Source organism: Mytilus galloprovincialis, chromosome 13, assembly GCF_965363235.1.
Source record: "Mytilus galloprovincialis chromosome 13, xbMytGall1.hap1.1, whole genome shotgun sequence".
NCBI classification, from domain to species: Eukaryota; Metazoa; Mollusca; class Bivalvia; order Mytilida; family Mytilidae; genus Mytilus; species Mytilus galloprovincialis.
Genome location: NC_134850.1, coordinates 29,293,697 through 29,317,317, shown reverse-complemented (window position 1 = coordinate 29,317,317; position 23,621 = coordinate 29,293,697). Strand labels below are relative to the sequence as shown.

The 23,621-nt window shown below is 31.3% G+C and overlaps 1 protein-coding gene across 1 annotated transcript; it reads left to right on the top strand.

Annotated features, from left to right (window-relative positions):
- Positions 1-375: 375 nt before the first annotated feature.
- On the top strand, positions 376-3,905 carry LOC143056247 (protein yellow-like). Its single transcript, XM_076229333.1, is given in 3 exon segments — positions 376-1,251; positions 1,253-1,420; positions 3,707-3,905. Coding segments are annotated over 3 exon segments (936 nt in total). The 5' UTR covers positions 376-540; the 3' UTR covers positions 3,764-3,905.
- The last annotated feature ends 19,716 nt before the right edge of the window (positions 3,906-23,621 follow it).

The following is a 23,621-nucleotide window of genomic DNA, read 5'->3' as shown; positions in this document are numbered from 1 at the left end:
GCTGTTATAACTGATCAACTGCTGCTTGCCTCAAAGATATTACTTAAGGAAGATCGCTTGTCATGTTTTGGGATTTTTCTCAGATTTTCGGAATCCTCTGAATCCATTTGAATGCCTTAAAAACATTTGCCCATTGACCCCCATTTTTCTGTTTATTTCCGGCCAAAATTTCAATTGGTAATATCTCGAAAAAAGCAGATTGACCTTTTTATTTGTTTTGCTCTTTTGATTCCTTTATTCATCCCCTATCAATATTAACTAGTGTTTTGAAAAGTTAATTATTTTGAAACTGAGAAGCGAACTCCCTTAATGCAATATGATAAATATGAAATTAACAATTATCTATAAGTGGATATATGTTTCTAACATTATTTTTAGTTCAGTAAGCAGACACTTACAAAGTTAAAAACATATGAAGTGTACTACATGTTTACATCGTTATTTTCTTGTCAACATACCGGCGTCGTTAAAATTTAGGAGATGTCCATTTGATTATAATAAACGTGATATGTTGGTACATGACGTGAACTGGGGCAAAAGATGACACTACATCAATTACTGGTATACATATTTGTGCTTCAATTGTCATGTTTGCTTATTTCTGCAAAAGTGTTCAAACTAGGACAAGAAGCCAGTGTTGTTTACAAATGGACAAAACTTGATTTCAATTGGACTCACACTGATGTTAAACAAGATTCAATCCGTAATGGTACATTCATTGTTGCAAATAATGTTATAACTGGTATCAAAGTTTATTCACGGAGAATTTTTGTCACAGTTCCAAGATGGAGGCCAGGTGTGCCATCAACCTTGAACGAAGTAATGAATACAAGCGACGATCGTGCAATTCTTAATCCTTTTCCTACATGGGGCATGCAAAAGATTGGGGACTGTGACGCTTTTCAATATGTTCAAAGTATGGAAATTGACCCAAATACAGGATACATGTGGATAATCGATACCGGAAGTGCCCGTGGTGGGACGACACAATGCAATGCGAAAATTGTAATTTATGATCTGAAATCGGATTACATTGTACGGAATCATTCATTTCCTGAAAATATTGTCTCAAAGGGCACGAATTTCCTTAATGATATAGTAATCGATTATGTTAACGGTAAACCCAGATTTGCATATATTTCCGACACTGGACAAGTTCCGAAGATAGTGGTGTATGATTATGAAATTGACGAATCCTATTTCTTCAACCACAAGTCCATGTATCCAGAAAACGGTTACATGACTAATAATTAGTTCTAAAAATGATGAACAAAGGAATTTTACAACACCTATAGATGGGATAGCCATGTCACCTGACTTTCAATATGTATACTATTGTGCATTAGCAGATCGAAATCTCTACAGAATCCCAACGGAAGTACTCCGAGGGAGAGGCAACTTTTCTCAATCTTATCAGCATGTAGGTATGCCAATAATTATAAGTTATCTCCCTTTATATATGTATACCTGTGGTAGGGAGCTACCATTTGCTTTCTAGGAGGGAGCTAGGATAACATTTGAAAAAAAGGCAGGACATGAGTTTTTGAATAGAAAAAAGTTAGGATGAGCATCTTTGCAAAAAGAAAAGTACGGAAGCGTATTAGCGCCACACATTTTTTTTTTTTTTTTTTTTTTTTTTTTTTTTTCTTCCTATGTTTGCGTTATAACGCAAACCTTTGCGTTACAACGCAAACCTTTGCGTTATAACGCAAACATTTGTTTTATCTTATTTCTTATTCAAGATCCAAAGGAAACCGTAGTTATTAATGGAGGAGGCTGTATATATTAAAATTTATCACCTTTGTAGTAATTGCAAAGTAAAATGCTTGAATAATTAGATTATATTAATGACTAATAATGAGCAGAATAATATAAGAAGATGTGGTATGAGTGCCAATAAGAAAACTCTCCATCTAAGTCACTATTCGTAAAAGTAAACCATCATAGGCCGAATTACGGTCTTCGACACGGAGCATTGGCTCACACTGAACAACAAACTATAAAGGTCCCCAAAAACGATATCCATGTTTCTACTAGAAAATTGAGTAAATTGAGGTTATACCTAAGAAAAAAATCAACCCTGGTAATATAGCTATAACCGAATATAAATATACTTCCAAAGTAAGCTCTCGTTTGAGAACTGTGTAAAGTAGGTTAGATTCAAACAAGCTACCCTTTGGCAATAAATGTATAGAATGAAGATGTTTTATTAATAAAATTATGTTCTCTCTATTCAAATTGCTACCCAAACATCTTAAAAATACTTCATTATATTGAAATGAAAATTCAATGACTTTCTATCAAAGAATCTTGATCATATTCTGAGATTTAAAAAAAATGTTTCCTTATTAATAATTCATTTTAAAGCAGAAAGATCATTTTGTCTATTTGACTTGGAGGTTGGTTTCACAATTGTATGACATTATTTTTGATCTTTCAATTTTAATATGACTATATACTAAACTATATCTATTTTCTTGTTAAATTATATACTTTTCTGATGCACAAATCAGTCTTAATTTATGTATAATTGCACTTCAATTATTCCATTATTCCTATGCATATTTATTATAATGATTTGGCCTTGTATGTATGTTTCTTTTTTTATCTACTAGTAAATCACATCCGAAATGAATGACAGACGGACATATATACAAAACTTAATGAATAATTGAAATCAAGATATTTGCGTTATAACGCAAAGGTTTGCGTTGTAACGCAAAGGTTTGCGTTATAACGCAAACATAGGAAGAAAAATAAAAAAAAAATGTGTGGCGCTAATACGTTTCCGTAGAAAAGGCAGGATTACAATTAATGTAAAAACAAAGTCAGGAATTAAACTAATAAAAAAAATTCAGGACCGAATAGAGTGGGAAATAAAAAGGACAGAGATTACAACTTAAAAAATGCAGAACATATTTTTTTTATTCTAGCGCCACTATAAAATTCAAACGGTAGCTCCCTTATGCCAATGTATAAGTTGATGCCACAACGAATTCCTCTGAAACTTTTAGAGCATTAATTCTGACGGGGAACCTTTGTTCACATCGATTTAAAATCTTGAAATAGCAACATTCTTACAAGTCAGGATAATCCCGGATTTTAACGAATAAATTATCACTCAACAAATAATCCTTTTCAAATTAAAATGTATTTCTAATCACATTAATATACGTACAAGAAAGAACAGTTTGCAATGTGTTCTCTGCTTTTGCTTTCTTTTGCTAAACGTTTTGGGTTCTTTTTCTTGTTCTTTTTTTTTTCTTTTTCTTTTGGGTTTGTGTCTGTGAATTTACTACTGTTGATGGTTGCTTTTTTTTTCATGGCAAAACATTGGCTTTCGATTGTTGCACATCGAATATGATAATGATCAAAATATAAAAAAAATATATTGTTGTTTTGTTTTTTAATTTTCACAAACGTATCCGGTACATTTAGTAATTTTAAAGTCATTTTATATTGGGACTGTTGAATTATGGACAAATATACGGAACTAATTAAAACGATCACAGTAAATGCTGCTCACATTTTGATAATCCTTCCAAATGTCAAATCAGATCTATTAAGTTTTTGTTTTATATTCGCAAGACGTTTTCGGTCTCATATTTAAGCAATAATTAAAAAAAATATTCGAAAAAATTCAGAAATTATATTATAATTCTTTACATAAACTTAAAAATTGTATATAAATTAACTTGTTTTGTAGGACGAAAGAGTTCGCCGTCAGACGGAATGGTTTTCAGTCAGAAAGGACTGTATGTAGGGGCATTGACCAATGATATGGTTTACAAACAAAGCCTCGAAAGTTTACAAGGGGAAAGCAACTTGACAGAAACTCCGCTGTTTGCTCAGCCGATGGAATCATTAGAATGGGTCGATACTTTTTCCATAGACGAAGATGGCAATTTGTGGTTTGTTGCCAACAGTCTAGTGCGCTTTTTTACAAACACCATGAGGTTTAAATACACTGACCATGCAAATATGCGAATTTGGAAAGTCAATATTGGAGAAAATGGTTATCTGTGGAGAGACACAAATATGGCATCAAGACAGCAACTCCCTTATCCTATCCTGATTTTGATAATGGTCTTACTGATTAAATTTGTAATTGCTTTATAATATTAAAGTCGCCAAAATTGGGATTCTGTTTTCGCACCTTGTTTAACTCTGTTTTCAGTTCATGCGATATCAGATTATAAATTTAAAACATGTTAAATTGTGCAAGATTTCTTCATATGGTTAATTTACCCACGGAGAAGAATGTGGGATTCTTTAAAGACTTTTAAGACTATTTTTTCGAAGATGCTGAAAGGTATACGACTAGTATATCATGATGGTATTAGGTTCAACAACAAAAAATCAAGATATGTCATAAGGCAACTACTAAATATTTCCAGAAATATGGCAGGCAATTTAAAATGTGGGGGAGTTATATTTATATAAAGAAGATTTGGTATATAATTGCCAAAGAGACAAATCTCCACAAGACACCAAATAACACAAGAACACGGCCTTTAACAATAAACCAAAGCCCATACCGTATAGTCAACTATAAAAGGTCCAGAAATGACAAATGAAAACAATTCAAAAAAGAAAACTAACGACCTTTACCTATGTTCAAAATAATAAACTAAGAACAAACATGTAACACAGCAACAAACGACAACCACTGAATTACAGGATCATGACTTGCAATTGGGATATGCACATTCAGAATTAGGCGAGGTTAAACTACTTTGAAGGCGCTAACTTACTAGGGACAGGGGTTTTACAGTACAATAAAACGTCAATGACAGAGAAAAGCATGGCCTTTTGCTATTTACTATGCAAAGATAGTCTAGTTTTTGATAACTCAATTTTGTCCCTTATTAATGTCGTTCATTATAAAAGCAAAATATATAATACATTGAGAACATACACATTCATATCTTCATAAATGGAAAATCTTTGGTTGTGTCATATGTATATTAAACTAAATACGAAATCTTATTATTTTGGAAAATTATTTTTGGAATGTCGGATGAACAAGGTTAACCCTTAATGTCCCTTACGGCAGAGGAATTCACGCCAACAAGAAAAGCTTTCAATCAAACCTGTATGATCCAAGGATCGCACTGAGTTTTATTCCGCCATGCAGAAAAATGTGAACCTGTAAAAAATCAGTGTCATTACAAATTGTGTAATGTAAACTATGCACATATAAGCAGCAAGGAAATTACAGATAAGATCAAAACAAGAAAAACATGCGCACAGCAGTTCTAATGAAGTGTCAATAATTGGACATGTGACTTACAAAAAACAGACGTATCATAGAAAGTTTATTACACAGAATAACAACAAATTAAAGACCATGGTTTGTGGTCAGAATGTTGAACACGATTAGAATATATTCAGCACTCCAAACTGATATTGTTACATATGTGTACATATGAAGGCCACAATCATCCTCTAATAATCAAATAATTTGTGCGTTAAAAAAACACTTTTTAAATTATGCCCGAAGCGTCTTTCGATAAAACATAAAAAAAACTTCAAATAAAACACAGCACCGAACCATGACAGAAACAAAATATTAATTAAATATATATCTCCTTTTAAATTGTTGTCACTTTTTAAATTGTGCCCGAAGCGTCTTTCGATAAAACATTAAAAAAAAACTTTAAATAAAACACAGCACCAAACCATGACAGAAACAAAATATATATCTCCTTTTAAATTGTTGTCAGTTCCACTTTTGCAGAATTTACTTATTCAATATTCAATACAGTCGTATCAACTGACCTTTTTTGTAAGATTGTTTTAATGTCGTATCATATGAATGCTTAAAAGACATCGATGTCACTATTACAAATTTACCTAACGGTGATTTGCAAAATACTATTATCGAGTGTTTGTGGTGTTTGTGAAGTTTGATACTAATTTCTAGATTAAACCTTCATCGGTGATGTGCACAGTCAAAAGTTTGTAAACACGTGAAATAATATGAAACTAATAGCCTACCAAAAGGTGAATATTGCCTGTCGAAGTTACTATATCTAAATTCCATCGTATATATTTACAAATGTATGTACTAGATTGACAATTTTCAAAATTTCTTTGAATTTTGATTTACCAACGACATTATCGCCGTGAGCATCAGGCTTTGATTGTCTGCATCTCTTTCGAAATTCATTGACAGAATTGAACCAAACGTTTGCATGTCATGAAGAAATGCATAACATTTTACAATTTTGACTTGATTGATGTTTTTTTTCAGTTTTGTGTTTCCAATACCAATATATGGACTAAGCCGTTTTCTGTTAATAGCAGCTATACAAAATTCCACCAAACTAAACAATTTCATTTTCGAGATATGAAGTGTTGCGCATGCTAATCCTTTTTTTTTCTGAATGATTAATGGGGTTTGCCATATCAAAAAAAGGACTTCGCCATTTCTGCTTTTACTATTCGCAGACAACAGCCAACGTCTCCGGCCTTGGCATTCGCACATTTTATTAGGGAGCTACCATTTGATTTTTATGGGGGGGGGGGGGCTAGGATGAAAAATTGTGTCCTGCCTTTTTTTTTAGTTGTAATCTCTGTCCTGCCTTTTTATTTTTCACTCTATTCGGTCCTGACTTTTTTAACCTAAATTGTCATCCTGACTTTATTTTGCAAGTGTCTCATCCTGCCTTTTTTTTTACTCAAAACTCCTGTCCTGCCTATTTTTTTTAGATTTCATCCTAGCCTCCCCATAAAAATCTAATGGTAGCTCCCTTGGGTATCTTTATATTCAATTGATTAATTTCACAATTAAGTGATTACACATTGGTTGAAAATCGTTATATTTAATTAAATGTGCAAATGTCACTTTAAACCAATTTAATATGCATGACTGTCGGTAATAAAATTTTGTAATCTACTTCTTATCATTAAAGTGAAACGCTTAATTGTTCATTAGCTCAAAATTCGTTCAATGTTATCAGAATTGTGACACGGGTCGCTCAGTGATATGCGCAATGGCTATAATTTATGTTGCGTGATAGTATGGCACATCCGTATTCTATTGGTATCTAAGTACTCTTCAACCGTTACAGACTCAGTTTACTAACTACCTTCTTATTGAAAGGTTAATTTTGCTACAAAGTATACATTTGGTAATCACCGCTCCATTCTCTTTTCCTTGAAAAGAAATCAATAAATATATCCAACTGAAAGATTTGAGTATCGGTTACAGATGTAGAGCCAGCCTTTTATGATAAAAAAAAAAGGTGGGATTCCTAACCCAGGATAAAGGGGGGGGGGGTTCCAATTATATGTTCCCATTCATATGAAAAATAATGATAAATTCACGCAATTTGATTGAATGAAAATGTTCAAGTATGTTTGTAAGGGGCCATTTGACATTCGGGGGGGGGGGGGGGGGGGGGAGAGATTTTTGATAATAAATAACTGACTTGCAATGTATTGACAAAAAATAACTCAGCAGGTCTAATCGAAAGTATGAGATGGCACCAGATTCTTCATAAATTCATCTTTTATTTCCCCAAAAACAAAATCGGGAAATACTTCCCAAATTTTTTAATAATAACTGTATAAATATCATTTAAATATACTCGAAATGTCTGAAAATTGGTTTCATTTAACTTGAGGTATATTGTTTCAGGAACACTTACGTCACTTTTATTACAGGGCCGTAACTACATTGAGGCAAATGCCTAATGTAGGAAATTTCAAAACCAAACACTTGTCTCCATATAAAATTGTGTTCACCGTGGGTGCATTGCAGGAAGCAAGTTGTATTTTCCTTCAGACGTAGCACCTGATTTTTCTTGATCAATGTTTCTTATTTATTCGTCTTTTGTGCGTTGATTGTCCTTCTGTATTCTGTTAGTGTTGCATTCATTTTGTAATTTAGTAATTTTGTTATCAATTTGTAAAAAAAAACAGCAGCCACAGATTTAACTTCATATATATGTGAACTACATTTTTGCTTTATCATGCATATTGATCTTCTGAGGTTGTTCCTGGAAACTTAAGTCTTACACTGAATCTATACATTTTGATATGAAACCAAAATATTGTCAAAAAATTATTAAAACAGAAATTGCATTTTCAAATTCAGAAAGGGTCTGGGGAACACCCAGAAAGAATAATTTTGCATCATTTGTTCTAAAGCTTCTTGGGCCTTCAGCGGTTCCAAAACTCTTGAAAAAAAATTTGCCTCGCTTCGCTCGGCGAAACATGATTGCCATTACTTTTAAAAGAGTCTAGTTACAACCAAACTTTAATACTGTGTATGTATGCAATACATGTACATGTATATGCATTTGGCAATATAGAAGATTGATTTCTGCAGAAAATGATGACTTATTCAGATTAAATGGTACAATGACTTGACTTTATACACATGTTCTATTTATAATAAACAAATAATTTTAAAATGTATGTTTTCGAATATTATAAATATAGTTGTGAAAATAAACAATCAGTACCTTGCTTTAATGAAAAGGAAAAATCTTGCTTCAATAGTGCAGAAAATAGATAATCTGTCCTCTTAGTTTATAAAAATAAATAACCGATCCAAAACAAATCCTCCTCCCCCTCCCCCCGGAATATCAAGTGGTCGTCCCCTCAGTAAACTTTTGTATTACAAAAAAACAAATATCAACAAATGTAACCTGAAATAATTTGGAAAAAAGGAAAAATAAAAATAATTCGTGACTATGTATGTTTGTATCTATCTTCAGGAAATTGGTTTATAAAAATAACATGTGGTATGATTGACAATGAGACTGGCAACTTTTCACAAGAGATCGTTTGGTTTTCTCGTTTGAATGGTTTTACAATATTTTGGGGCCCTTTATAGCTTTCTGTTTGGTGTGAGCCAATGATCCGTGTTGAAAACCGTTCCTTGACCTATATATAATGGTTTACTTTTATAAATTGTGACTTGGATAAAGAGTTGTCACATTGGCACTCACACAACATCTTCCTATATCTATATATACCACATCTGTTAACACAACTATAATAGGTCACCGTGTGGCCTTCAATAATGAACAAAGCCAATACTGCATAGTCAGCTATAAAAGGCCTCGAAATGACAAATGTAAAATTAACAGCCAAAAACTTAACGAAAAACAAATATGTAACACAGAAACAAACGACAACAGCGAGACTTGGGACAGGCACATATATATAAAATGTGGCGGGGGTAAACATGCAAGCATGATCCTTTTTACCTATCCTCCTATGATTTTGTTTTAAATTCAACTATCGTTAAGAAGTCGCAGTCAACCATATATGTGGGTACGTAGTGCCTAAATTCTGTCTGAGACAAAGTTGATGTCGTTTTAATCATATGTCTCTTTGACTGTTATGTTTCTTTTATACATCCTTGGCATTAATATCATGTATTCTGCCTTGAGCTTTCCTATAGAATGTAAATCGTGCAGAAAAAAAACGCTTCGGACGCATAGAGATTCAAGTATTCTACAACACATTGTCCAACCGACATCAGTATCTAGAATTGATATGGCTGAATTATTGCTTCACATCAAACTTAGTCTGGTCTCAAATTGTCCCACATAAGAGAATTTTTCATTAAAATGTATGCTTGGTTTTGCATGCTTTCTACCAACTATTCTTTTCTTCATTAGTTTGGGTAAAATACCTTTGTCATACGCCTAAAAATGTGTCTTACAGTCAAATTGGGGTTTTTTTTCTTGCTGAACGAACCTTTATATATGTGGGTGCCATATATGTATAGGTATTATTATAATTATCATTTTAAAAATTAATATTGTTTCTTTTGTTTTTCTTTACAATAGTAATCAATGATAGAGTTATCACCAACTTCAAAAAACAACTCCCTTTTTTCCGTTTTGCAAAATAGCTGTTTTTGGAAGGTGTACACATCACTAACATTTGGCGCGCTTTTCCACGTCTAAGGATTTTCATGCAAGTTTTGAAACTATTCTTAAACAATGAGATTGAAATTTTCAAAACATAGAACATACAACAAAAGTAGCATTTATATTTCATATCTATATAAGTATAAACTAACTTCATCAAAAGTTTATTTCAATATTATTAAATCTTAAAACGGTTATTTTCCTAGTGTTGAGGACATCTGAAAAACCAGATATAATAATTTTGGATTATAGACTTTTATTGACGGCCATAATTGTAACTCATACTATTCTCTACTTTCCACTTTTGTTTTCTGGTTTACTGCATGCACTACAAATACTGGAAACAGAAGGTCAGTATTAATTGTTTATCTGTTGTGTTATAACATGTATAATGGGATTTATTGAAAGGAGGTTTTATTATTTTTGTTTTAAGTCTCAACTGTACTTTTGAATGCAGTGTGAATTCAATGTCTCGTATTAATGTCATTAAAGAAAAACTAATGGGCCTTCAAATTCATTATATTTTATATTAATTTACCTTAGATTTATTACTCATTGTATTAATATTTGTCTCTGGATTTATTTATATTTTGCCGGGAGAACAATTCTTTTCTAGATTAAAAGTATTCTTGTAAGAATATGTATCCGCAAATATACGAGTATCCTCATTAATATTCGCGCCAATTTATAACGATTATCAAACCACGGGTCTGCTAATGGTGTAATTTGATTTGCCGTGTCATATTAATTCGGCATGGTCACTTAGGTGAAATATGATAAGTTTTGATGTGCACGTGTTTTGGAACATAATTAGGAGATATGATCATATTAACATTATTTATTTTATCTCGGTACTTATCTTGATATTACACTGATTTCATCATTACCAGACGACATTTCCATAAGACATTCATCGAACGATTTCCATTTTCTTTATAATTTGGTCTTCTGTTTATTATAAGCCGTGAGTGACATTAATTTTCAGGAATTTTTCCGCCAGTATCAGAATATAATATGAAATAGCAAATGTATAACTAATAAAGAAGAAAGGCGAAAGATACCAGTGGAACATTCTAACTCATATCGAAAATAAACTGACAACGCCATGGCTAAAAAACAGTTCGAAGTTTGCAACAACAACAAAATACTCTCTCTCTCTCTATCTCATTATTTCATAATCTTTCTTTTATTCATTACAAAATATTCAGCAAAAATAAACTTTTTATTGAACCATTACTCGCTGCGTTATCTGAATGTTCCTTAAAGGCTTCAGAAAAAGAATGTGTACTTCCCGCAAATCAGGAATTGAAAACGAGTTTCGTTTAGTGATGAAACGCAAACTGAACTTAATATGAAACTGAATCTATTTAAAATAAAGAAGCAATAATTTTGATGTTATAAAATTTGTATGATGGGGAAATCAAATGAAAACAAGTTTTAAAATATAATGCGTCCAAATCGCTTTTCTAGATTTATATTTTATCAGAACACTCACAGCCAAGTATTTGATAGCCAACCCAATCTCGGCGCGTTTCATTTGCATGAACAATTTCGTACCGGTGTCGTGACAAAACGTATTATACTTTTATGCAAATAAATTAAATTTCAAAATAAAAAAAAAGTAAATATGTCAAGTGAAATAGAAAAGTGTGCGACCAGGCTGTGTGATAGCCAGTTATTCAAGGAAAGAAATGTAAGGACAGTTGTGTAGATGTTTTAATGACAAATGCTACAAAGAATGAAAGCTATAACTTTGTGCCAACTATTTAGTTAAAATTTGCAGCACAAGTGAGTCTATATTACCGCAAAAAAATGGACGACTGCACCAAATAAAAGACTAAAACAGACAATTTAAGAAAGGCAAAACAAAGGATTATATAGTATACATATTTTCATACATCTTTCCTGTTCGTTCATTTTCAAATAGATTACTAACTTCCACGTCCACTTGTATTTTTGTCCATCTGATGAGTTAAGCCTTTTTCAACTGATTTTTATAGTTCGTTCTTATAATGTACTGTTACACCACTGTCCCAGGTTAGGGGGAGGGTTGGGATCCCGCTAACATGTTTAACCCCGCCACATCATTTATGTGTGTGCCTGTTCCAAGTCAGGAGCCTGTAATTCAGTGGTTGTCGTTTGTTTATGTGTTACATATTTGTTTTTCGTTCATTTTTTTTACATAAATAAGGCCGTTAGTTTTCTCGTTTGAATTGTTTTACATTGTCTTATCGGGGGCTTTTATAGCTCACTATGCGGTATGGGCTTTGCTCATTGTTAAAGGCCGTACGGTGACCTATAGTTGTTAATGTCTGTGTCATTTTGGTCTTTTGTGGATAGTTGTCTCATTGGCAATCATACCACATCTTCTTTTTTATATTCACTTATATTTTCTTATTCAAGGTTGGAGTGTTTTTCATCCGCAAGCAGTTTATAAAGTCTACTCTTTCTATTAATTTTATAATATTAGAAACCTTTTTCTATTTCTAAACTTAATGTTAAAGCATTGAAGCATTTTCTCATAAAAAGTCCTTGAAAACTAAATAAAATTCTATATCCAAGCAAGTAATGTTTAGCAGATAATGATGACGAATTTTCCCATCTCAGGAAAACCCAGTATACTATATAAATACAGTGAATTATGAATTACAGATGACCCGAGTCACATCATCAACACGCTGTTGGAGTGATTTACACGTGCATTTGCACGTACATCTGATATCAAGAATGAACACAAAACAGACCAACTTCTGTAAAATAATATCTGTCAATTTGTAACAAACGCCTGTCAGTTTCTGTCATACAAATGAGATTATTTATGATAATTATACGAAATGGCAGGAATTTATCCACAAAATATAGCGATGAAAGTAAACCTATGCATGATAAAATATCAATTTGTAAAAACTTTAATCCAGACTTTGAAAACTAATAAACAATGGAGGTACATACGCTATATTTATCAAGATTTATCTATTTCTTTTTGCAATTGAGACACGTGAAAAATGCATCTATTCGCGTATTCGTGTTATTTTATTTTTTAATTTTCAAATAAAATTGGTTTTACGCAGCATGATTACATCTTTTATTATAAATATGTGAAACAAGTACATTAAATCATTTGGTCTTAAAGAACTTGTAAAAGAGTACAAAAGAGAATAAATATTAAATACCAAAACATGCATCTATTCACGTATTCGTGTTATTTCATTTTTTAAATTTAACTTTCAAATAAAATTGGTTTGAAACGGCATGTTCACATCTTTCATTATAAATATGTGAAACAAGTACTTTAAACACTGAGTTATTTGATGATCTAAAAGAAATTGTAAAAGCGTACAAAACATAAATATATCAAACACTGAAAGTTAAATTTGATTTTAATTCGTTTGATATCCAGATTAAGTCCATGAATATTGCAAATGTTCCTTTATTTTTTATATACATTTAAAAATTTTAACTGAATTGTTTTTTTTTATTTTTTAATATGTTCTGCATATTATTCGGTACTTTTTTCTATGGTAATATTCTGTCATATATAGGACATTTTCTATGGTAATATTCTGTCATATATAGGAGAATATAGTTCCAGATTTCACCAAAATGTCTGATGAGGAAAAATTCGTATTTATGTTTACTTTTAATGAGTATGACGTAACTAAAATTATTGTCAAAGGAGTTAATGATTTATATGTTAAGAAACAGCCCAGCTGGTTTAGTCACGTTTCTCCAACATTTGATAATTAGACTAAAACAACATAAGGGATTAGGGGGTCCTCATAAGGACTGGCATCGTGATAATTACCTATATCAGGTCTTAATTAAAATATTGTAAAACGGGGATATTGTTAAAAAATATTTAATATATCAAAACATTAACAAACCATATATTTTTGGTCGAGTATAACCAGAAACGGTTACGTAATTATTTTCATCCGCCGTATTTGATTTACAAAATTAAAAAGGTTATTCAACAAAAAAATACTTAAATAAACAAGGGAAATTCTAATCAAACTGAAAATTTCATAAAAAATTATGAAGAAATAATCTCGAAATTATTTTTTTAAAATTAAAAGTAACATGAAAAATCGAAATGTTCACTGACTGTACCTCATTTTAGTAATTTATTCTATTACTTGGTATATTTTTGTATTTGTGTTACATGTAGATGTTAAAATTTAAACCGATGCAAAACAGCCAAGTTTTATTTATGTAAAAAGTCTCCAAAAGCGATTGTCTTCTAGTGCGAAGAACCATATATCTACCTAGTCGTTCTGTCTGTATATCACTAGAGCCGAAGCCAGTTTTAGTGGTATGCTGTCTTAGCAGATGAAATAGTCAGTCGTATATCTGTCCACTTTTTTTCCACGAAAACGGAGCTGATACAAATTGGGTACATCACGTCGCGTCGTGATCTATATAGTTTTTGCATTGTAACTGTGGGAACTGGCTTGGTGAAAATTGTGCACTACTAGTATTTTCGATTTATTACTTAAGCTTTGGACAATTAATGCAAGTTGACTAAGAATTTTGAATAAACTGTATCGGTGATAATAAATTGCGTTTTGTACTTTTATATGAGATCAATGACTCAAGATATATAAATTCTTAATAGCTCTCAAAATATAAAATGTTAATTTTTATTCAAGATCGCAACATTGTAATCTATAATACATTATTATGAAAAATAGAGAACAAAATTAAGAAAAAAAGCAAAAAAAATGCTTCCGGCCGTACGGTAACGGATACTGGATGTGTAGTAATTGATCATAATTTAGTCTTAGATTATTTGTTGCTTGTTTATGTATGTTTTTGTACAGTTCTTTTATTGTTCTGTTGCACCAATGTCTCAAGATAAGGGGGAGTGTTGGAGCCTGTATTTCGGTGGTTGTCGTTGCTGTGTAATATATTCGTTTTTCGTTCATTATATTGTACATAAATTAGGCCGTTAGTTTTCTCGTTTGAATTGTTAAACATTTGTTTTCTCGGGTCCTTTTAAAGCTGACTATGCGGTATAACTTTGCTCATTGTTGAAGGCCGTACGGTGATCTATATTTGTTAATGTTTGAGTCATTTGGTCTCTTGTGAATAGTTGTCTCATTGGCAATTATACCACATCTTCTTTTTTATGTATATTTGTTAACTTCTGTTTCATTTGGTCTCTTGTAGAGAGTTGTCTCATTGTCTATCATTCCATGCACATCTTTTTTTTATATAAAATAAAAAATTACATCACTGTGTTAGACTATACGGACTTTTACAATTTTGGGAGACTATTAAAAAATATATATATCTTTAAAAAAATATATACCTTTTCAACAATATTTTGGTCAAGAACACTCAGGTGAATTACAGGTAGATATCAAGATCCAGTCCTTAAGAGGACCCCATAATCCCTAATGTTGTTTTAGTCTAATTACCAAATGTTGGAGAAACGTGACCACACCGCCCAGCTGATCAGAAAAACTAGTGGATGTAAAAAGATGATGAATATTTTATATTTTCTTATAGTATTTGTAATGATATATTTTATAACAATTGCATGATATGAATGTTTGTACTTGTACTTTCAAATTTGCAAAGGTATCACCTCCTCCAAAACATTTAAATATATAGTCTTATCAGAATATAATTGTGTTTAAATTTAGATATTATATGTTTGTAATGATTGTCATGTTTGTCTTGGTAACAATCCAATATTTGGATTTTACACCAATAAGATGATTTGATTTGATTTGATTTGATTTGTCATAATTTTGTTAATCGAATGATTGTTTGTTGCTTAACGTCCAGTGGCAAATATGTCATGCATGTTCAAACAAAAACAAATCAATGGTAAATACAATAGGTACTAACCTATAAATTAAGTTTTCTATAATAATATTATGTCATATTTGTTTTAATTGATTGGTTGTTGGTTATTTAACGTCCAGTGGCAAATATATAATGCATGTTCGGGATGAGAACAAATTAACAATAAATACAAAAGGTACTAAGAAAAATAATTTACTTTTACTATGGTAATATTCTGTCATATTTGTTTTTATTGATTGGTTGATCAGTGGTTATTTAACGTCCAGTGGCAAATATGTCATGCATGTTCGGGACGAGAACAAATTAACAATTAATACAATAGATACTAAAACAATAATTTCCTTTTTCAATAGTAATATTCTGTAATAATTGTTTTAATTGATTGAGTTTTTGGTTATTCAATGTCCAGTGGCAAATATGTCATGCATGTTTAGGACGATATTGACATTAATATAATAGGTACTAAGAAAAATAATTTACTTTTTCTATAGTAATATTATATTATATTTCTTTTTATTGGCTGGTTGTTGGTTATTTAACGTCCAGTTGCATATATGTCATGTATGATCGGGACGAAAACACATGAACAATAAATATAATAGGTACTAAGGTGGGTCCTGTAATGGAGGCACGTTTCATTTGCGCCAATTTTGACAAAATTCAATCTTCATTTGCGACACAAGGTTATATTGTATTTGCGCCAAAAATCAGCAGTAATGGGGTGGTGGCTTCCGGTTAGAAAATTAAAAATACAAAAATAATGCGGCTTACAAAGAGAAGTATAACATTTGTACATTCAACTATCTGCAAAAATTTATCGTTCAATTTTAGGAATTTTAAACAGACGTAATAAACCGACGTGGAGAAAGCCGTACTTCTTTTGATGACCACAACTCTTTGATTATGATATCTAAATTGTTCTAATGTCCATCGGAGTGTTACAACCAATCAATTTTATTCTTTCAACAGGTATCTTAATAAGCACCATGGAATTTGGGGAACGTTGATAGACCAATTCCCGGATGTGCAAGAAGCACGCCGGGAATTACAATTTCAAAAGACAATGATTGGCGGAAAGATGAGCTAACTTAATTACGTCTCAAGCCTCCCTTTGATCAAGGGGTCATCAATTTTATATCAAGTCACAAAAATTCATCCAATGCTTTTACGACATTGTTAAGAATTTGGATTTACAATGTCGGCTGCTGTGATTGTGACATGTAAATTTTACGGCAATTTCTTGGTCGTTTGTTGCGACCCTTTGCCCCTTGTCAATGAAACAATTAAAACATTAGGTGATGAAATTTTATATTGAGTAACGGAAAGATGAAAGAGGGTAACACTTTCTTTAATAAGACAAGATATTAAGATGTCAATGTTTTGATCGGTCACAGTGACTTTCCTTTGATCTGAGTGATTTATGAACATGAAGTAATTTAGACATATGATTGCATTGCGCATGTTCTTTTAATTTCCTTACTTCCTTTTTTATTTTATTATTGATTCGTTTATATCTTTCTAAAAGTAGACCTGCACATTCATTTAAGACAAAATTATCAACAACAAAGAACGAACATTTAACTTTGAGGAAGGGTTATGTATTTCTTTCATTCTCTGAAATTAAATTTGGTTCCACTCACGCATAGAATTATTTTTATTTTGTCCTGCAATACTCACACATGTTTCTAAAAATCTTAGCCAACAAAGTAATGACAAACCTTCAATCAGATAACTCATCGTTTTCGTTCTCCCTGATAAAAATTTGTTTTTCTATAAACCTGTTAGAGAGACGCAATATTGTTTTAGGAAAAACCCTAACTACCAACCCTCTCAGAGTTTATAAAATATTGTATACCAAAACAGAAAATGCGTTCTTTGATATTTTGCATACACTGCACAAGTTCTTCAAGTGTATTGCTCAACGAACTTTGTAGAAACGTTTCCCTCGAAACAATTCTCACTGAAAACAAACAGATATTGTTTCATCAGAAAAGGCATTCCTGTTTACAAGTGGTCACTTTGAACATTTGAGGTTTTGTTATGGTAACTGAAAAATATCTTTGAAATTAATATCATAAATTATCAAATTTTAACGATGTGTGACTGTGAATTTTGCTGGACAGGATATATGCCTTGTAATTGTCGAGCGAATGCTTTCAAGTATAAATCATTATGATCGGTATGTTTATCTCTTAAAAAACGAACGGTCAAATGAGCGGTTTCGGTTAATTATAAAAATTATCACAAGAAATTAAGTGAAATGATTGAAATTACCCAATTCTTAAGGAAACTTTTAAAAAGTGGCAAGTTTTGTATCATTATTTTTTTTCACATAATGAAAACATATTCTGCGATTGAGCAAAACTAATTATAAAAGTCATGAATTCTAAATTCATTTTATCAAATTCATTTATATCTTTAATTCCTCATAAATTTCATATATATGCATTCATGTAAATAAATTCATGCATTTTTTAAAAAGGTAACTCACTTGAACAAAAATCTCTTAATTTGACTAAAATATTTTCGAAAAAAACACTTTTTGGAATTATCAAAGCTCAAAGCATTGATAGGAGGTCCTCCCGTTTTATAATATAATTATCATTGAAAATCTAAAGATCTTATTATAAATGCATCTATTTTAAATCGTTTAATTTGTACTTTGAATTGAAGTACGTAATTTTAAACTGTAACGTGTGGACTATTATTACTATGTATTAAAGTAAGTGATTTTAACTGTTACAGGTATTTTTAAATCCGACTATTATTACATTATTTTAATGACTCATCGGACATGAATTTTTGACTGCTTAAGCTTGTTGGTATATCTACTACTTGAAACAGTAAACTAGGGAGAAAAACTACTAAATCAGATTTTCATGCACGATTTGAAGGGTGGAGGATTTAGTCTTATTGAGTGTTTAAATGTAAATATAAATACTATCTTGTCTATATCGGGTGTGTTAATCGTCGATATTGTTAACACATTGACAAAATTTAATCGGATAATCAGAATTTTGCGGAGCTCGGATTATCATTGGTGCGAGGTCAGATCTAGTATGACTTTATTTAATGCATCTTTGACCCATTGAAATGCAGCAGTTTAGATTAAAAATACACAATAACGTGCTAGACATACAAATATTAAGTGCTGAGACTTTTTTTATTGTGTGGTAAGTATCTTTGATGCACTCGGGTGCATTCGATTATTTATCTCAAGCTGCAGTAAATGGGACCCGATTTCAATCTAATTTCAATCAGATTTGAACAATCGACAAAGTTTATACTTCGAATCTTAATCATTATTGTTTAGAAGATAACAATTTTATTATTCATGAATCATCGACGGCGAATTTTATTTTTATGGGAAAAAATACATGCTTAAAGCTTAATAAGTATGTCTTGTGTCGGGGAAGTTCACACAAGTTAATGCATTATTGTATTATGATTTTCCACTTGTATCAAGAGTGATTTCCTACTTTCACATATATTTTAAGAACTTAAACTATACATGTATATATTGTTAATGCAGAAAGGCGTTCACCGCAATCTGTTGTTTAATACCATGCAGTTATTAAATTTTAAGAACGTGCACTACAATAAAAGTCATGACACATTTGAAAATTATATCTGTAGCGATAACAGATAAGTTCTTACAACTGACAAAATAACATATCAAAAAATGTATACATGTCGTGTACATTTTATGTTTTGTACAGGTTATTACTTGTACAAAATCACTTTTATGGTGCCATCATACAAGTAAAAATTATCTGTACAAATATAATTGTACCAGTAATTACTTGTACAATTTTTGTTGAGAAAAAGATAATAACTTGTACAACACAATATCTTTGAGTTGTATGTGCTTCTATTTTTGTAAAAAAATGTTTTATTGAAAAACTCCTTTCTTTGAGTTAATAAATCTTGGCTGTTTTTGTCAATTATCAGGTATATTTCCTTTTACTGTTTTCTCATAAATATTTATTGGTTTGTTTATTTTTTCTTGTAATAGAGTGTGTGTGTTTTTGAAATCTAGGTTGTGTTTGTTTTTCTTTTCTTTTTCGAATGTATATTCTGAACTAAACGGGGTTTTTTTGGGGGTTGTTGCATGGGATATACAAGTACCCAGCCACGTACACTCTGTGTATTATTTCTGATTGTATCCATCTGATGAGTTCAGCCTTTGTCAACTGATTCTTATAGTTCGTTCTTATGTTGTAATGTTACACCACTGTCACATGGAAGGGAGGATTTGGATCCCGCCAACATGTTAAACACGCCACATTTAGCATGTGCCTGTCCTAAGTCAAGAGCCTGTCATTAAGTGGTTGTCGTTTGTCGATGTGTTAGGGGTTTTTTTGTTCATTTTTGTACATTAATAAGGCCGTTAGTTCTCTCGTCTAAATTGTTTTACATTTGCCATTCAATCAGGACCTTTTAAAGCTGACTGTGCTGTATGGGATTTGCTCATTGTTGAAGGCCGTGTGGTGACCTATGGTTTTTAATTTCTGTGTCAATTGGGCTCTTGTGGAGAGTTGTCTCATTGGCAATTATATCGCATCTGCTATTGTATATTAATAGTATTATTGAAATGTTAGAAGATTTCAGACAAACTAAGAACGCAGAGTAACAACATAATCTAGCATGAGACCTTGAATAAATTCAGCTTAACAGCTTCTTCAATACGGACTACTGGTGCAAAGTGACAAAGTAGTTAAAAGCAAAAATAAAATAAAACCCTTCTACATTTTTTTTTCAAAAATCAATCATGATAAAAAGTCAAATGTATATGTAATAACATATTTAGAAATTAATGGTATAGCCTAATGGATCAAATAACCTATTTGATTGCACAAGACAAGGAAGCATGAAATCTGGAATTACACAATAAGTTCGATCTTTTCATTGACATTTGCCTGTCTTACAGCCACCCGACAACTGCAGTGAACATGGTCTTGGTCACCAAAAATAATTCAATTATTGGGATGTTTGATATGAATTAAATATGATTTTTTTGGCAAAATATCGGGAAAATTCGCGTTTTAGTTTAAAAAACAAAATCTCAATAATAAATGCAGACAGTAATTTTTTCAATTTACAGTACTGCTAAATTCAAAACACCATTCTTTCATAAGAAATATCTTTGACGTGCTGTCTCTTAGAACTTTTAAAATTTGGCTTCTTTTACATAACTAGTATTCTCTCTGCACTATCTTACGCATGTGCAAGCGAATTATAATAGTTAGATATTTCTTGGTTTTTTTTCTACACTGTTTTCCATCTTTACACTTAAATTTTGAGTTGTTTTTTTAAGTTTTGCTACTATATTTGTTATTCAAAAAGGACACATATGTTGAAAGTTTATTACTTTATGTCTAAGTCATAAATCATTTGTTTTAAGGGAATCAATTTCTTAGGAACATCAAATATAATATTTGTACAAGTTATAATCTTTTTCTCAGTAAAAATTGTACTAGTAATTACTTGTACAATTGTATTTGTACAAGTAATAACTTGTATGATGGCTTCATACAAGTAATTACTTGTATAAAATGTTTGTACAAGTAATAACCTGTACAAAATAATAATATGTACACGACATATACAAGATGAGTATGTACATCAACATGTTGTGCAGTATATAAGTGGAACAAAACATAAAGGAATACAGCATAATACAGTATAGGCAAAATACACACAAAATAAAAGCATAGAAATAGATTGCAACATCAGTAACAGCATTACTAGAAAAAAAAACTTTATAAATAGCAAATTCCACAAATTTTTTTTATTCCCATTAAAACGCAGCAGTTTGAGCAAAACTCAATTTAATTAAAATATTGATATCTGAAATCAGAGATCAATATTTTAATTAGATTGAACAAGACTAAATTCAGTCAAAGAGCAAATCTGAATACACATCAAAACATTTTATTTAACAGGAAGCAAGAACCAAATCAGCATGAACGGTAGCAATGGTTGGTATTTGCGTGCATTACAAATTGCATTTTTGTCCTCGGCAGCAGCTATTTATGCATTTGTCAAACTGATATCACAATTTTGACAATACGCGAGCCTCATCTTATCATGAGATACGCACTCGTGCTACCAACTCAGGATAACTATGTGGTTCAGTTAAGCATACCTTCAATGAAAAGCATTATTAACAGGATTTGTGATTAAGGAAAATAACGAAATAGGAATAAAAAAGCCTTACATTATTGATTAATGTAAGCGCATCCAACAAGTTTTAATAAAAAAAAAACGAAGAAGAATTTGAATTTTCATTAGTTTTTAACCAATAATACGTAAAAATAAACAATACGTATATTTAGATCTGTTACTAAAAAAAATATGTGTAATGTGGCACGGTAATGTGTAATAACATGCGACTCTTAGAATATGATTATTATCACTGGAACAGAACTAATTATAAAGAACTTATCCAACAAAACTAATAATCATCATACATTTTGCATACATGTATATAAATATGCTATGTAAAAATCGTAATGCTGTATAGATGTTTTGGTACAAGTTAGTGTTTTGTGAACCGCTTAACACAAATGGATGATGCATTTTAGAAAAAAAAACTTATCAACTGGTGCAAAAAGGTGTATGTGTTAAAAAACTTATAACTTGTACAAAAGCCCTGTAGAAATTACATGTGTATAATATGTACAAAATCGCATCTTGTACACAACATATATATTATAACAAAGCGCACTTCTCTTAATTAATTCAATTTTATACGTGAAGTTTTGTTTTACTGCAAAAAGGCAAAGTTCGAGAGCACAGATCTGAACAGAAAAAAAAATATGCCATCTCATTGTATTTATTTTGGTATTAAGTGGGTTACATGTATCATTATTATTATTATTATTATTTTATAATTATTACTTATAACTATTATTTTTTAAAAATCCTATTATTGCTGTTAAATTCGTGTCTTATCATTCGTTATTACAATGACGAAGAAAAAAAGTAGAGCATATATTCTATAAAACAAATTTATTATTTCTACCGTTAAATGACCATCGGTTCCATTATTTTTCAAAATGTGTCAACAACCTGTCAAATTGTAATTATATAATTTTGGTACTTATACAGGTGTATATGTAACAGAAATCTTAAAAAAAATACGTGACAACTATAACATTGTCGTAAAATTTTCACACGTTTAAAATAGGTTGTAATTGTATAAATATAATTAGAGCCACTTACACAATGCTATTTTTCTATTATAGTGTAGTATTATCGAATTATTCGTCAGATTATAGTACTTGTAAGAGCAGGGGTGAGGACCACCAATAGTTATTCGCACCACGAGGTCACAAAAAACGGAAGTCGGATTACGGTAAAATTTCACGCCTTGAATGACGAACGTGTGAACATGGTCAAATCTGGAGTACAATTTCCGATATTACTCTCTTATTTTAAGTGAAACAATTAAAATTGTTCATGTCATTAAGTTGATAGATCGTGAAAGAAAGTACGACACTTTTTGCTTTAATATAATCAATGAAAAAGTGTTTAGCTTTCAATCTGGTTTAAACAAGAGGGGGGGAGTCGGAGGGGTCCTGATCCCGAAATCCCGGAACATGAAATCCCGAGGTCCCGAATTTAAAGGAATTAAAATCTTGACATCCCGAAATTCGAATAAATATTTCCCGATCCCGAGAGGATCAATACCTAAATCACGAGAGGATCAATACCTAAATCCCGAGCTAAAAACACCCGATTCTGGAGTCCCGATAAATGCCCATCACCCCCTCAAACAAGAACCCCAGGTGTAATCAAAAATAAATTTGTGCTTCGAGTCTTAAAGAATAAAACAATTCACCAAGATGTAAGGGAGCTACCATTTGATTTTTATGGGGGGGCTAGGATGAAATTTGAAAAAAATAG